Raw genomic sequence first — 17,103 nt, 5'->3', positions numbered from 1 at the left:
CATTCCAGTCCGTTTGCCAACGCACTTTCTATTATTTTTTTTGCTCTTTTGTAGACACTATAATGTAATATATCGATTTTTTAGGTCTGCTATTTTCATGATTATGCGCTAATCGTCGCTAGAAAAAACCGCACAGTACGGCGCAATATGCATGAGTAATCGCTCCTAATTTCAGTTCAGAAAACCAGAAGCTACAAATTAAACAATCAAGAGTCTGTCGCGATTCGTTATCTGGTGCGCTGCGAGACCACCCATCTGATTCCAAACAAGAGAAGTGACAGTGAAAGCTATGCGACGTGACGTGCCCACTGATTAGTCAGAAGAGAAAGAGATAGGATTAGGATAGCAAAATAGTCAAGACTCAAGTGCAGTGACATGATTGAGAATTGAGATTGAGAATTGACATTAACAACTTGAATACTGAGGCTCTGATCTGAGTCAGTGAGTGAGACTGAGAGTGGAGCAGTGGAACGTGAACTGGATTGGAAGCAGTCACGAGTCAGCTCAGAAAAAAACTGAACGGAGAAAATAGGTCAGGTAAGTTAAAGCCGGGAGAGATAGGGCATAGGGCATGGAGATTGGAGGGGGGAGAAGGTGGCGAAAAAAAAAACTGAGTTTCGCACCGCCACCGGCCGACTTCAATTTTTTTTTCAAGCAAATTTCCCTACTACATAGTACATGTAGGAATTGTTCTTAAACCAATGTAAATCTCAGTCACATTTCAATTGGCCAGGACCGGGGGGGGGGACACTATTGACGAGTGGATATCATATATAGTGACGTATTGTATTACCGGACACTATCATATTTCCGGACGCGCATATAACTGCGTAGGAAATCAATTTCGTACCGTAAGACTTCCGCAGTTCAATATCACAGATCAATTCAAAGAACGAGAATGCAAAAACAAGGCGAAAATATAATTTTTACCTTATTTTTCTCTAAAAATGACAGAAAATGCTTGAAATAACATATAACACAGTTTTGGCATTAACAATTGATCCCAATTGATCTATTTTCTGATGGAAATACGGACCTGATTTGCCGAATTTCAATCTCGTACGCTCCATCGATTAAATCGTCGACGGCTAGTTCTCAATGTACCGGGTATACCCCGGCCGTGCGCGAGGTTTACCGTGATGGAGAGCCGTCATGATCGACATGACAGCGCATCGATAGAACTTGATGACCGAGTCTTACGATATGAACGAGCATTAACACTTGGAAGTGCAATATCGAACGCGCAATTAAAAAAAGGGAAATTAGTTAGCAAACGCAAATTTATAACAAAGATCTGCTCAGAATCGTTATAAGAAAGCAAACAAAAACTTAGAATATACTCATGAGATGATTAATCCCGAAAAAATCACACCAATTCTTTCTTACATCATTATAATCAAGAATATTTTTTACCCGTCCGGCGCGCGTCCGGAATTACAATATAATTTGTCACGCACGAAAATAATTGTTTTTCGCGGAGGGGTATGCGGCAAGTGCGGTGCAAAGAAAACTGTTGGAAAATATAAAATAATTTCATCATATTCATAATTTTCGGAATATTTGGAATAGCAAGTGATAATTTTTCTTGATTGTATTTCCTCTAGTTGTCATTTTTAAAGCACTGAAATGAAAGTGTCCGGCAATAGGATACACTGCCATACTGGTATGCGCGTCCATAGAAACGTGTGAAAAGGGTCTCTTTATCAAGATTGGGCACGTTACGTAGGTAATGTAATAAAGGTGTCAAAAACACTAAAATAATGAAAAAAGGGTAGATCTATATATTTTGCAAGGAAAGCTACGTGTTTATGGTCAAATAATTAGTTCAGACAAAACATTGTACATATGTAATGATTTGTTTCAAGTGTTTTAGTCATTGAGAATTTTAATTTTATGCGGGACATAAATTGGCAGTACTCTGGTCCATCACTATTAGACGTAATTTCAGAAAAGGTACAAAGAAGGTTCTTAAACTGAATGGAAGCATATCTCCAGGTCCAGACAAAATGCATCCAAGACTGTTGAATGAAACTGCACAATCTATTTCAGTTTCACTACAACTCATTTTTGAGAAGTCACTTGATGAAGGCATGCTTTACGGTGCTACACAAAAAGGCAATGAAGAAGAACATTGAAAACTATAGACCAAAAAGTGGCCAGAAAGTTGATGGAAAGTTTAATTTGTGATGTTGTGATGCAACATCTGATGGATCGTTGTTTCCTTTCAAACTGTCAACATGGATTTACTCCCAATCGGTCCTGTATGACACAACTTTTATGTGCAATGGAAGAGATAACACGCAAACTTGATGCTGGAATTCCTATTGATGTCATTGACATTTACTTAGATTTCTGAAAGCATTTGGCTTTGTTCCTTATGAGAGGCTCGAAGAAATTTATGTCATGGTATAGATGGGAAGTTACATGCTTGGATAAGAGCCAGAAGGGAAGAGAGAGTGATTATCAATGGTGAAAATTCTGATTGGAGTCAAGTACATGTAAGCAGTGGAATTTTGCAAGGGAGCGTGTAAGGACCCATTTTCTTTGTCATCTTTATAAATAATTTACCTAATATTTAAGATGAATGTGTAAATTTGCCGATGATACCAAAATCATTGGTGTAACCTAGCAACTCAAGTTTAATACTAGGAAATGCAAGGTTTTGCATGTACATATTGGAAAGAACAATGCGAGAAGTGTTTACACTGTAAATGGAGATGAATTAGAAGCATGTAAACATGAGAAAGATCTCAGTGTCATTATGGATGAAGAGCTCAACCGTCATGTCTCAGCAGCTGTTTTGAAAGATAACCAAAAACTTGGAATAATACACAGGACTTTTTCTCAAATAACCTCTGAAATATTACCAATCTTGTTTGTAACTCTGGTTCGACCTCATTTGGAATGTGGGAACTTTTTATGGCATGTGAGATTCAAAATGGATGCAGACAAAGTAGAGAAGGTGCAAAGGAGGTCTACTTGCATGATTCCTGGTCTCCAGAGTTTACCTTTTAGCTACGCCTATGTACAGACTCGTGTGTGTATTTGAGTTTTTTCAGACGTGTATCAATCAGATATGATTATTTACGTCTGGGACCGACCTTTAACGTCACCATCCGAAAGACGTGACCAGGGCTCGAACCTCGACCCTCTGCATCAATTTGTAACTTCCCCACAGCTTGGATTACAGGCGCATGCCACAACGCCCAGTTCACTCAATCTTCACTCACTGTTTTATAGAAGATGAAGGGGAGATATGATCACTGTTTATAAACTGTCAAATGAAAAGTTAGGGATCTCTAGTGACACATTCTTCACACCAGCAATTTACTCAGCAAAAAGAGGTTACAAGTTCAAGCTTTTCATAATGATCTAGAAGTAAATTTTCTAGCCAAAGAATAATTTCTGATTGGAACAAACTGCCTGCAGAAATAGTGGAAGCTAAATCAGTGGAAAGAATGTAAAGATCTGTTGGACAAGTTCTTGTGGGGGGGATTCAAAACCTCCATTTTTCAATGCATGTAAAGATTTATAAGTTCAAGCTGTATAGATTGTAAAATACCTGACGTAAAGAATAGAAAATCTACAGGAGTAGTCCTTCATGTCCGTTCCTGATGTGATGAGAGACTTGCTATGATATTTGCAAAGAATTACTGTGGGAAAATTGCTTGAAGTCGGCCGGTGCAAAACTGCATTTGCACAATGCTTAGGTTTAGCCTTGATAAATTAATTATACTTCATCAAGCTTAACTAACATTCCAAAGGTATAGGTCATCATTTTATGATAATTTTTGTTTCTAAAGTGATTCAATTTGTACACCTTATTTGTATATTGATCATGAATGTATTATTGATTAATCAAAATCCAATTATGAGTTTTAATTCAGAGCAATATCTTTCTGAAATCTATGTGTATTTATTCCTACATGTACATGTATATATAGTTAATTTTCTTTTCTTCTCTTGACAGATTTAGATAACTACAGACACCCAAGACTCTGAAGCAAAAGAGGGCAGTTTCTTTTCACATGAGATTATAATCATCACTCTCCATCAGAGAGACATAATCTTCATTCCACCTCCAGAGGTTTTCATCTCGCAGTCCCAACTTCCAGCAGCATCATGAAATTATTCAGTATCGTTGTCCTTTACAAAGGTCCCACCAAAGTGACAATTTTGAAGTCAGCAAGTGACTTGTCTTCTTTTGGCTACTTTCAGAAGTCAAGGTATTTATGTTTTTATTATTAAACAATGTATATGTATTTAAACACCACCTGATTTTGTTTTAAGTATGTATATCAATGTATTATACTCTTTAGTTTAATATAGTGAGTAATATTCCATTTAACATACTACCGGTATACCCTTTGCACATAGAGATCCGACATATTTGGGACAAGGTAAATGAAATATGTTGGCGGGTTATTTTTTTAATAACTCACATTTTGGAGTAGTTAATTGATTATTCAAGACTAATTAAGTTTTAAAAGTAATGGATCACACTGGTATTACTGACCATATAATATAGGCTCACGTTTTGTTTTTCTTAGACATTTGATACACTTAAGCATTTTGTGTGTTGCAGGTATGTGATTATTTATGTTCTGTGAATTTACATAGCAAATTCACTTGAATTTACAAGTTGAAAATTCTATTACTTGTGATCAATCTTAGTAGACCTTGATACATCTGGTGATCCATGCTTTTCTATACTCACTCTCCTATCCCCATTCTTTTGATACAGTGTTCAAGAGTTCATGAACTTCACAAGCAAAATTGTTGTAGAAAGAACACAGCAGAAGATGCGCTCATCGGTGAAAGAGCAAGGTATGTTTAATGTATGACGTTATTATAATTAAACCATAAAGAGAAACAGTTACAGATGCTTGTGACACATCCTTTTCCTATGTTCAGGAGATCAAAACTAAAGTCTAAGGCCCATATTCTGATAGCAGGTTTTTACTTAAACTCAGGTTTAAAGTTGTGGATTAAGTATGGAAAGCCAAAAGTATCAAAATTTATATTAAGTTGTATGTTTCTTATGTTTATTGTGCTCTTTCCTGATTCATTGATGGTGAAGACAATCATCTATTTATACTTCCTAGACAATTATGAATTATTTGAGAGCCAAATGAGCTGAAGTATGATATCTCTACTGTTAGTGATTTATGTAACAATTGGCTATCCATACTTAAACCACAACTTTAAACCTGAGTTTAAGTTAAACCTGCTATCAGAATACGGGCCATAATGTATATAATGTTATCTTACCTGGACTCTTTTTCAGAAAGAGTTTATTTGATAGGAATGCTTGCTGAAATGTCAACTTTCATTTGAAGAGCCAATCAGGAAGCATCATTTTCACTTTTATAGCAGTTGACATTCCAGCAAGAGTCGCTATCATCAACTTTTTTCGAAATGGGGTCCTGTACCTTATCAAAAAAAAGAGAATGATGACATTTTTGTAGATGAATTCATAGTAGAGTTCTGTATGGAAAATCTGACAGGAATTAGGTTTATTTATTTTGTTAAATTATATTTTTGTTTTGCGTTATTATTGCTTACTTTGAAGAGTATTTGGTATTCTTGAAAACCTTATTGAGTGATTTTTTTTCTTCAAATTAATCATTACAGATTACATTTTCCATGTCATGTGTAAAGAAAGTAATCTTTCAGGAGTTATCATCTCAGATGGGGATTACCCCCCACGCGTTTCATTTACGCTCTTAAATAAGGTGAGTCTAATTTTATATTATTATGTAACATACACTCACTATTGAATCTTCAATACTCATATGTAATATTTTATATGCTGTGTGAAATAAATGTAAACAATTGTTATTTAACTAGAATGATATGATTTAGTCGAATGAATATTGATAAGTAATAACCGCTCTGTAGTATAAGTGTAATTTGTATATTTTTTTAAACTATAAGTAATTTGTGTATCCGGTATATACACATAGTTCTTTCAATGAGGTTTTTTTGTATGATAGATCGATTTCTAAATTCACCCTTGCATTTTCACTGAATTGATAAGTTTATTTTTATAAAAACGTAGTAACCTATAATAATGAAAATACAAACCTATCAATTTTTTCTTGTTTTCCTGTCAATTTCCAATACTGCTTCCTTTTTCAAGAACTCCAATCATTTGTCTCTCTTACTGCAGTGTAGCAATATTGACTTTATTATGTGTTTTATGAAATGTGTTCTTTTGATTGTTATATGTATTGTGCAGGGCCCTGGTTGACAACAGTGTCTAAACCACTGAACAGGCTACCCTGGGTAAAGATGACAAATAAAATAAAAATAAAGTTTTTAAAGTTTAATGTTACATATTCATTAAGTTTAACTCCATCCCAACAGCAAGTTAAAATGATACTAATAACACTAGGCCTGACAGAAATAGAACTTTGAGTTGAGTCATGTTGAATTTCTGTCATTTACATAATAGTATATGTGATAATGATGAATTTTGAAAACGGGCATAACACTGAAAGTTCCTTCAAACTTTGATACAATAAATTTGATTCTGGACAAAAAAGATGTCTTTAAAACCATTCATATTTTGTTCTTGCAAGAAGAATGCAAAGTTGCTAGCCCCAATGATTTATACCCATTCTTGAGTTTACATGTAATTTGAAAGAAAAGAAAATGACCATGACCTTAATTATTGTAATTTTGTCTTTTCTTCAGATACTAGATGAGTTTGCAAGTGCTGTGTCACCATCAACATGGGGAACAGTCAAAGAAAATAGTGCAAATTATCAAGGACTTGAATCATATCTTTCCAAGTATCAGGTATTTGAGTATTGCTACAATGACCTTGATGTACATTTTATGCATATTAAACAACTGTAAGAAGCTGCAAGATTGAGGCCCATTTGTGGAAGGGGAATGGGTCAGAGCAGGATGCCCGGATAGGTGGAAAAAGTTGAGCTAGACTGGTTGTAACATGATGTGCTTGCTTTGTGTATAGCAGAGAATATTGCCTCAAACATTTAGGGGGCTGAATCGCTGATCAAGGTCCTCTCAGGGTGAATGTTTGTCATAAATTTTCCTTAAAGTTTTATTGAGAAGCTTTGAGGGTATTCCACATGTGGCCCAATTGATTAATTTTGTGTAGTTTAATATGAGGGTGAGTGTAGTGCTTGGGTTTCAATGTAAATTAAAGTGTTAGGAAATGTACAGTATGCCTATCTTTAATTATTTTCCATAGTAGAGGATGAATTTGTAAGATTTACAGCGCAAATTTTACAAGAGGATGATACTTTAAAAAATGGTTAGTATTGGAGTGCTGTTTTCGCAAATTCAATCAGATGCAAATTCTTAGTACAATATTGATGTCTTTGTTTTCTGATAGTTTGATATGCCCTTGGATTTATTGCCATTCAAAATGAAATTGCTGAGATGCATATGTAAGCCTGTGACTTACATATTTCTATTTGATGTTACCAGAAGTCTGTACAAGAGATTGTTTGGTTTGATGGGGATGTTTCTTCACTTACATCTCATTTTCTTCTTTTTTTTCTTTGAATTTTCATAGAATCCATCAGAAGCAGATCCAATGATGAAAATCCAGAAAGACCTTGATGAAACCAAAGTTATAATGGTAAGTTTTGCATTCTCTCAAATTAATGTTTTTAATTTTTCAGATCTTTTTCAATATAATAATCAAATTCATAACCATAATACCCATTCTTCCAATAAATTTCATCTATTGTCTATCAAGTCTTGTCATGAAGCTAAATTATTAAGTTATGTAGGTCCCAAACAATGGAATGAGATTCCCCAAATAATATCTAATTCACAATTTATATCTTCCTTTAGAAAACAGTACAAAAATTTTCTAGTGAATGATTATTAATTTTCGCAGTTGATATCAATGCATTACTTGTACCCTATCTGTCCCCCCCCCCCTTTGATTCGTGTCTTTTTGTATTCTTTGTTTTTTTTCTCTGTCCCTTTTCCTTCATTGTATTTACTACAATGATATGATATTCTGGTTTTTCTTTTTTATTAATATTGTTGTCTTTTTACTATGTTTTGGCGATCCAGCCTTACAGGTTTCTGATAACCTTCATGGAAAGCCACGCAATGTATTTTATTATCTAATCACATTATTTGATGTTTCTTTGTATTTTTATCCTATTTTGCAAAATAAAGATTGAATTGAATTGAAATTGAATTGAATTGAATGTACCCAAACAATGTAGGAATGAAGGAATACCTGGTATACAGTGATTTGCTTCCATTTTTATTATAAAATTAATGGGAGAGAAATTTGGGAGCTTGAAATGTGCATTTGATTAAATGCACAGAGGGGGTGCTGGTTTGGAAGAAAATTGACAAGCCAATAAAAAAAGGTTTTCACTCCAAAATGAAGATGATTTTTGGTCAGGAAACATTTGACAAGCACGAAAACAAAAACAAATAATCAAATTAAGAACAAAATAAAATGATTTTCACCCAAATGAAGGAGATATGGGTCAAATTTTGATGTTGTAGCATACCAACCTGATTTACAGGTGGTGCTGCCAATGGTGTATAACATACATACGCAGCATACCCCAAAAAGTTATCATTGGGGTGCACCCCTAGCACCCCTGCTTCCAAGGGCCATCTCTCACATTTGATTATATGGCAATGATGCTGTGTACATTTAAAGATGAATGAAAGTAGTTGCAGTAAACACTGATTTCACGAGAAAGTATGTAAAACCAGGCTTAATTGTCATTATATCATCTCGAGGATCTAGATCTGGTACAGTTTACATAATCTGAACTTTGTGAAATCTTGAAAACTAAGCTGAAAAAGGTTCACACTGAAGATCACCAACACAGATAAGCACACGTGAGACTGTGTATTATTATTGCTTTGAATGTCGACCCGAATCCTGCCCTTATTTGCTAATTTCTCAGCAATTACACAAAAACAGACACTTTGGTGGTCATTTCATTGGATTCTGTACGAACTCATTTTGAAATCGTTACCACAACTGGCATTTATCTTTAAGACTTCAGTTTTCTCCACAAAAACACCTTTACTTCAGCAGTATAGCAATTGGCATATTAAATTCCTGAAATTGTAATGCAATTGTCATTTTGAGGATCTTTACAGAACCATTATGACACATGTATTTGTTTTAATTGTTGTTTCCTTCAAAAGCAAATTACGATAATTCTGATAATGAGACAAACATTATGGTGTGAGCTGTACAGAAACACATTTGACCTAAATTGTACACACTATATTATCTAGAATATGATATTTTATTTTGAAATTTTACCAAAAGTAAGTAAAAAATTTAGGGGTGTTTGTGTAAATGTCCAAGGAACAATATTTCCCTATTGACAAGTAGTGGCTTGTATCTTAATCACTTTATATGTTAATTGTACATGTAGGTATCGAAATATGCCATTATTATTCTCAGATGCTCCTCAAGAATAATGTCATTCCTGGATTATTGTTCTATTTCAACTTTTTATCACTTTGCCAGCACGATACGATAGAATCGATGCTGACCCGAGGAGAGAAGCTAGATGATCTGGTAGCGAAATCAGATGACTTGAGTGCTCAATCAAAGACATTCTACAAAACAGTAAGTAACAAAGAAAATTTATTGGTCATTAGTCAATTGGATTTGAAGCACAAAATAAATGTATTGCTTGAAACTAAAATGTGCATGGTTAATATGTTTTGAAGTTGATTGAAGGATATGTAAGGCTCACCTTTTGAAGTAACTTTCTTTCACCAATATCGAAATATGAATAAGATAGTGGAGCGTTGTGGCCCAGTGGATAAGTCTTCTGACTTTGAAACAGAGGGTCGTTGGTTCGAATCCCAGCCATGGCGTAATTTCCTTCAGCAAGAAATTTATCCACATTGTGCTGCACTCGACCCAGGTGAGGTGAATGGCTACCCGGCAGGATTAATTCCTTGAATGCATGAGCGCTGAGAGGCAGCTCGAGCTAAAGCCGGGGTAATAATATTAATAACAACGCGCCTCGGAATAGAATATTTCTCAATAGATGGCGCTATATAAATGCCTATTATTATTATTATAGTGCTTGTGATTTAATGGGAGGTGTTATTTTTGTATTCTGAAAGACCCCCCCCTCCCCCCTCAAAAAAAAAGAAGAAATGGATCCAAATGACAATAATGTTCACAATCACATCTCATAAAGGTAAAAAATATATTTCATGCTTTCTCTTCCACAGGCACGAAAAACAAACTCCTGCTGTGTTATACAGTAAAGAACATTTGTGCGATCAGCTACTCCTAATGTAAGCACTCGTCATAATAGATGTTGGACTTATTCAGCAATGCACATGTGGTAAAAAGGCATGACTTGTATCTCTCTATATATAAAAAGAACATGCCAATGATCTTTGTAAACTGTTGATGATGATGATCTCTGGATGAATGTATAATGAGAGAATCGGATGATGGTAATGACACTGCATTTATGTACTGGACTTTGAAAAAGCAAGCTTGTGCTTGCCAAGAGACTTACAGCTGTTAAGATTCATTCCTATCTGAGGGACTAGTAAAACAAACATCATATGAGATGACAGATGACCACCGTCCTTGTATTGCAATGTCCTAGTCACCAATCATATTGCCTCTAGTGCTGGTGTAATTGAATAGTAATATGGAGCTTTTGTTTATTTAAGGTGACAATGAAGTTGGTGACGTAAAAGCATGTTTTTGGTTGATCCTTTTGTACATGCTCGTGACAGGATGTCCGTCAGTCATCAAAAATCTATTATAGATTTTAGGGTTCTGCCATGATAACACAGCATCGTAATGCCAAATTTGCTGTTGGACCTATGTATAAATTACAGTATTGTATGCTGTGGTTCCAGAAGATTCTGGTCGGAAGAAGTTATAGAGATGTAAACTTATAGTTTGACCCCCTTCCCGTTGTCTGCTCAGAATGTACCGGCACCACTGATGTCATGGAAATTTGATAATCTATACAGATTTAAGACCTTCAGCCATTCATTCTGTAATTTTTTTATAGCTTTAAATATGCCGTGCAATGGCATTTTTTCTGGAGACTTTTCAAACCTAGGCTTCACTATTTGGCTGCCATTGAGAGTCTATGCCTGACCAGTTGCAGTCCTGGGGGGTGTTTCACAAAGATTTAAGTATGACTTAGAGTCAAACTTGAATGCCTAGTTGCGCGCAGTATAAAAGGCATGACCACATTGGTCAGATCATGCCAAGAGGTCGCGCACTACAGCGTATTGATCAAAAAGACTGCGAGTTGCACATCAAGTACGCCTCAGCATGTAAGTGCGACACTAAGTCATACTAGTACTTTAATTCTTTGTGTAACACCCCCTGAATACATAATAATGTATTCGCAGGATAGAAAATTAATGTCACAGGTTCAAAGCTACATGTAAACTTGCTGGTAACCTCTTATATGATGGGAAAACACATAATTTGATGCACAAGACCAATTACACTGTGATTGGAGACTGTCTTCAGCCACAGATCTATATTTATTCTTATTAAAATTGTATTTCCCCATGGAACATGAAATATTTTTCTAATGCCTTTGAGTGTAAAATAAAGTAATATTCATCACTAATGTTGCAAAGTAAATGTATGGGATTGAATAGAATGTATCAATGTAGTGGATACACATGTCGTTATGCAATTATGAATTCATGGGAAGACATTTTGCAATGACAATGCATTGGACCTTGATGATTGGATCCTTAACTCATTAATTCAGTGCTCTATTTTTATAAAGCTGTTTGTAAACTTATTAATCACATATGACTTGAATATGAACTTGTCATAATATGCTCCCAAATTTCTCTAACATAAGAAAGAAAGACTATATTTTATAACCTCATCTAGTTTTTGGTCCCATGTATTTTATTCCAAGGTAATATGAGCAATGATGACTGAAAATTAAATTGTGAGCACCTCTTTCCAGCTTTATTTTCCTATAAATATTCCTGAATTATTGTGGGACAGCTGTTACAAATTTGAATCCATTGCGTTGAAATAATAACCCCCATAATTTATAAAAAATGTTATCAGTGGTATATAGCAAAATAGAAGCTCATTTCTATTTGAATGTATATTAAAAAGAAAATTATGCTATGATGGCATACATGTACCTCTCAAAGTTTTGTTTCTCTCAAGACTGATAATTTGGATTCGTGGAGCAGAAACGTCGGGTCGTATCTGTAGCACATGTTTCACTTAAAAGCCCTTTCTGTGAAATATTTTGTTGATCATAATTCTTGAGTCCATGACAATGACAGGGAAAGACTAACTTTGTTTGACTGAGGTCTGTTACTATGGTAAATGCTATTTGACCGGTAACTTGTCATTGGTAGCAACCATTGTGAAAAAGGACCTTTATTTTCAACATGCAAGCCTGTTTCTCTTGAAATGATCACCACACTACAAGCACATTGCAATTGTCTTGTGTGCTTGACCAGTGGTTTATATATTACAGCTATCAGCAGCAGCAGCTACCAAGAAATTTCACATTTATACAGTATGAATATAGTTTAACATTTCATCATGTTTTAATGACTTGAACACAAATTTTGTTTTGCTGCTTTTATTTTTGTACGAAATATTTCACTCAAAGGAAATTGTACTTTGCTATGGTTCTTACTCTTTTTTTAAAACAAAGTTATTTTTGCTGTCAAAGTTTGCTGAATATATATATATTTATTACTCAGAAATGACGAGAAATAAACAGGAAGTTGAAGTAAAGAATAATCCAAAACAAGTACTGTTGTTGCCAGAAGCTGTCATTTGATAATTTTTTGTTAGAGTTTCAGCCAGAGACTTGATGAATTGATACAAAGTAAAAAGAGTGATATTTACGGCTTCTATCAAACAAGAATAAGACTTTTCCCTTGTGATTTGGTATATACTACTGTCATTCATTAATTGGAATACGTGTATGATAAAGGAACATTGGTCATTTTTCTTTAGAGTATTAAAGTATAGAAAGTAGACAAAGTAAAACATTGTGACAAAAAAAAATATTGTAAGCAATGTTTTAAGAAGATAATATATTTATAAAGAGTATGACAGTTGTTAAAATATGCAGTATGTATATTTTATTTGCTTCAGTGGTATATTTTCATTACATATTTGATGTATTTTTGTATGTTTTCTTCACCTTCTGTGTTGTGGTTTCCTGTTGAAATAGATCAACAACAAAAAAAAACAAAGAGAGATTTCAATTTTGGAGAGTAAAAAATTATTTTTGATTACTATTCTCTGATTTAGCTCATCTTGTAAGGAAACCATGTAATCAAAACTCTCTAGGACTCTGTCCATTCCATGTAGACTTGCCGTACAGTAAATTTGTGCAGTGATTCAATAGTAATGCTAATTGTCATAGCCTGTTGATCGGATTGTATTTGATTTCAGTACATTTTACGGATCACAATGGTATGAATCACAATTTTGTCTCATAGTTGCTGAGTTCAATGTCAAGAATTTAGTGACCAAATACATAAATTGAACAGATACCATTTTTTTTGTGAAAAAAAGCAACAGATTTACACTCTCCACATATTTTCCCCCCTTACCTTTTTTGTTAAAATAACAAAATTAAATAATATTGAACCCTACTTTGTGATATATTTGTGATATGGAGGTTTACAATTAGGTGACACGACATTTGCTCCTGCGACAATTGCTCTGGTGTTAATATCTCAGAAGCCAGGCATAGGATTAGAGTGAGGATTGTAATAGAGATTTTGGTTTAGAATAATGTAAAGATTAGGATAAGGGTTTATTTAGCTTCGGAGGTACGGTTTTATGTTGGCTTAATGTGCAGATTTTCCATTGGAGCAATTGTCGCCGGAGAATATGTCATGGAACCATAAAATTAAAGTATATTTTTATGAAGATGACCGGTTAATCTTTGATAATTTGAATATTGATTTTTGAATATTCAAAACAATGTAATGATAGAAGCCATTCGTGTATGATAGATCAGAACGATGCAGATGTATCTACATGTACAGTATCTGTTGTATTCGATGTGCTGGGATCACAGAAATCTGTTCATCTCGAGAGAAATAGGACTTGGTATAGGGCAACTGGTTTGTTAATTTTTTTAATTTGACGTTTAACTAATGTGTTCTTAACTGTCTTGTTAACTATCAATAAGCTTTGTGATTGTTTCATAAAGCTTTCGTCATTTACGCTGGACTTAGGCAAGTTCTCGGGTGCGGAATCAGATTTATTAATTTCATATTCCCATTTTGATTCCCATCACATCATTAAAGTTCTTGTTGCTAAAATTCAATGGCCTGTATTCTGAAATCGGGTTTAACTTAGACCATGGTCTTACTCTGTGCTAAAATTATGGGAAGCCAAAAGTGTAAAATTTTCAAGATTTTTAAGTTGTATGTTTACTATGCTCTTTCCTGTTTCATCAATGGTGAAGACAATTGAGAGACAAATGAGATGAAATATGATATCTTTTCTGTAAGTGATTTATGTAACAATTGGCTATCCATACTTTAAACCTGAGTTTAAGTTAAACCCGAGTTCAGAATACGGGCCAGAGATGAGAGTGAAAGAAATTCAGGCCCATTTTGTTGAAACACTGGGCAATGTATTATCTCAAGAAGAGAACACCATTCAGTCCTGCATCAAGTCAAACTAATGAACAGCTTTATGGAACACCTTCCTCCTACCCATCTATTTTCGTTCTTTTCTGGTGCTTATCAACTCTCTTCCAAAAACAAACATTTTATTTCTAGTGGCCTTCAATTTTTTTCCTCTACTTTTAATTTTGCATGAAGCACACTTTCCAAATTTTAGGTGTCCAGCATAACTAATGCTCAAGGGGTTATACTGTTATTTCTACTAAATTTGCAACTTTGGACTGCATTTTATGAATTTTTTTTGTGTGTGTCTTGGTTAGCTATAAGGAACCCTTTTGAAGAAATGTATCTATAATTTTTTTTTCATTAAAAATCAAAACTTTATGTATTTTTCCCCTTCAAAAAGTAGTCTAACTTTGCAGACTAAAGAAACTGACTGGGATTAGTTTATGGAAAATGTATAGTTAAAATGGATACAATAGTAGACTTGTCTCAATAGACACATCATTGTCATTTATAGCCCTGTCACATTTGTTCTATGGCAGCCGTATGCATATTCATTTTTATTCAAACCCCCTATATGTAGCTGGTACAAAGAATATTATAACGGCTGTTTTTGACTCGCCATAGATCAAATGTGACTGAGGTATTAGGGTCTTGTTTAGGAAGACTATTTCACACTCTACTCCCGAGCACTCACAATTTAATATATACAGGAATTGAATGAAACAGATGTTATGAGATTTTTACAGGCATGTCTTAATTGTTCTATTGGATATACTTTGCACATGGTGGTTTATGTGAACATGTATGTGTGTATAAAGTGACGAAGGTATGCCCAGTCAATAATATTGTAATAATGATGAAGCCAATTATATGATTCTATGAATTTACAAACAAATGTGAAAATAAATTTATGTACATGTATTATGAATCTCAGTCTACATGTTTTGATTTTCATTTCTCATTTTTGTTGAATCTTTTACAAATAGTGAATCAAAATAAAGCATCAAATTTGTAGGAAATAAACATTCAACTCTTCAGATAGTTATACAATGTACTAGAAACTTTATTTACATTTATACAAATTTTACATCAATGAATCTAGTGCATCAAAACATATTCAATGATATACTGAAGTATACAACACATGAAATTTACAGCGTATGTGAAGCAAAACAAAAAGGCTAGTATTCTCAAAATAGATTTCAATTTTACCACAGTACAAAATCACAAACTTTGCAGATTTCTCGTATTTCAGGCATAAATTTAGCACCCTTTGCTAAGTGCCCGCATTCATTATTGGACTACTGTATACTTGCTGCTTGCGATGAAAATAAGATTATGTACACAAAATCTGCATATTCCATGATTTTGTACCGTGTTACAATTAAGGATACAGACTAAACGGTACAATGAAGAAATGGAAAAAAAGACGGATTATGATTTATACAAAGTAAAGTCTGTTGAGCAATTGTTTGGAGGCCAAGATTTCATTTTCTATGACGGGTGGAAATTTCTTCAGCAACAGCTGTAATTCTTCAAGAAGTATTGTACTTAACAGCAGGATTACGAAGAATGTACTTCCTCTGTTTTGTGTGTGGTTGCAAAGTTAGTATAAACTTCCATTTCCATATCGTATAGTTGGCAAAGGAAGAATCATCTAAACATGACTACCGCTTACTTATTTGAATTTCTTTCATAGCGCAGAAATGAGCTATGCATCATTGATTTAAAACATAATTATTATGGAGAATGGCATCTAAAATTTTGACAAAATTAATTCATATTATTTGAATCAAAATATTTTGAAAACTACCTTCATCACATCCCTTTTAATGTTTGGATCCAGATGAAGCACAGAGAATAAATCAAAATATACCAACAGTTAATAGAACCATACTTATTTACAAACAATTCAAGTTGTAATAAAGGGATCATAATTAGACTATAAACAAGGTACATGGGGGAGACACACATTACTGGTGGATGATGCTAAAATTACCTGATCTTTTGGCCTCTTGCAAAGAAAAAATTTTGAGCTATAACTGGAACTTGTGCAAGCTAAAAAAAAAAATCTGAAGTTAATAGATTTTAAATTGTATTTGATTTTAATTGCAACTCTCTCTGCAACAAATCCCAGATTGTGTTCATAAAATCATTCTTGAAGTTATATGCATGACTTTGCAAACATGGAATATGCAGTATTTCAGTGTGAGCTTTAGGTACTTAAAATTTAACCTGATATAATATAAGTATGACTATTGAAAATATCTATATTTTTGGCCCCCAAATGCACTTTGTAGAAAAATGTACTTCAAAGTGAATTAACACAAGATTCTGTTTTCGAAAAGTTAAAATACAACTTATTTTATGCAATCAAGAAGGCCTATAGTTGAAAACCCCACATCCATACCCCAATGCTCATAAAGTCAGTTTGTATGAGGAATATATGTGAAAAACTAAATCAACTATACATATCTCTAA

General features: G+C 34.0%; 1 protein-coding gene across 2 annotated transcripts; it reads left to right on the top strand.

The window, feature by feature from the left end:
* The first annotated feature begins 498 nt into the window (after positions 1 to 498).
* LOC121425709 (synaptobrevin homolog YKT6-like) lies at positions 499 to 16,567 on the top strand. Of its 2 annotated transcripts, none has more exons than XM_041621877.1 (8): positions 499 to 537; positions 3,971 to 4,226; positions 4,745 to 4,827; positions 5,635 to 5,735; positions 6,700 to 6,804; positions 7,550 to 7,615; positions 9,503 to 9,604; positions 10,225 to 16,567. In XM_041621877.1, the coding sequence occupies exons 2-8, from the start codon at positions 4,123 to 4,125 to the stop codon at positions 10,258 to 10,260; spliced, it is 597 nt and encodes a 198-aa protein (XP_041477811.1). In that variant the 5' UTR covers positions 499 to 537; positions 3,971 to 4,122; the 3' UTR covers positions 10,261 to 16,567. The 2 variants fall into 2 exon arrangements, with proteins under 2 accessions (XP_041477811.1, XP_041477810.1); XM_041621876.1 differs by lacking the exon at positions 499 to 537 and adding an exon at positions 2,503 to 2,527.
* Positions 16,568 to 17,103: the final 536 nt, after the last annotated feature.

This window comes from Lytechinus variegatus, chromosome 12 (genome assembly GCF_018143015.1).
Source record: "Lytechinus variegatus isolate NC3 chromosome 12, Lvar_3.0, whole genome shotgun sequence".
Lineage (NCBI taxonomy): Eukaryota > Metazoa > Echinodermata > Echinoidea > Temnopleuroida > Toxopneustidae > Lytechinus > Lytechinus variegatus.
Note: the sequence above shows the minus strand (reverse complement) of the source record. Positions and strands in the feature narration are given on the sequence as shown.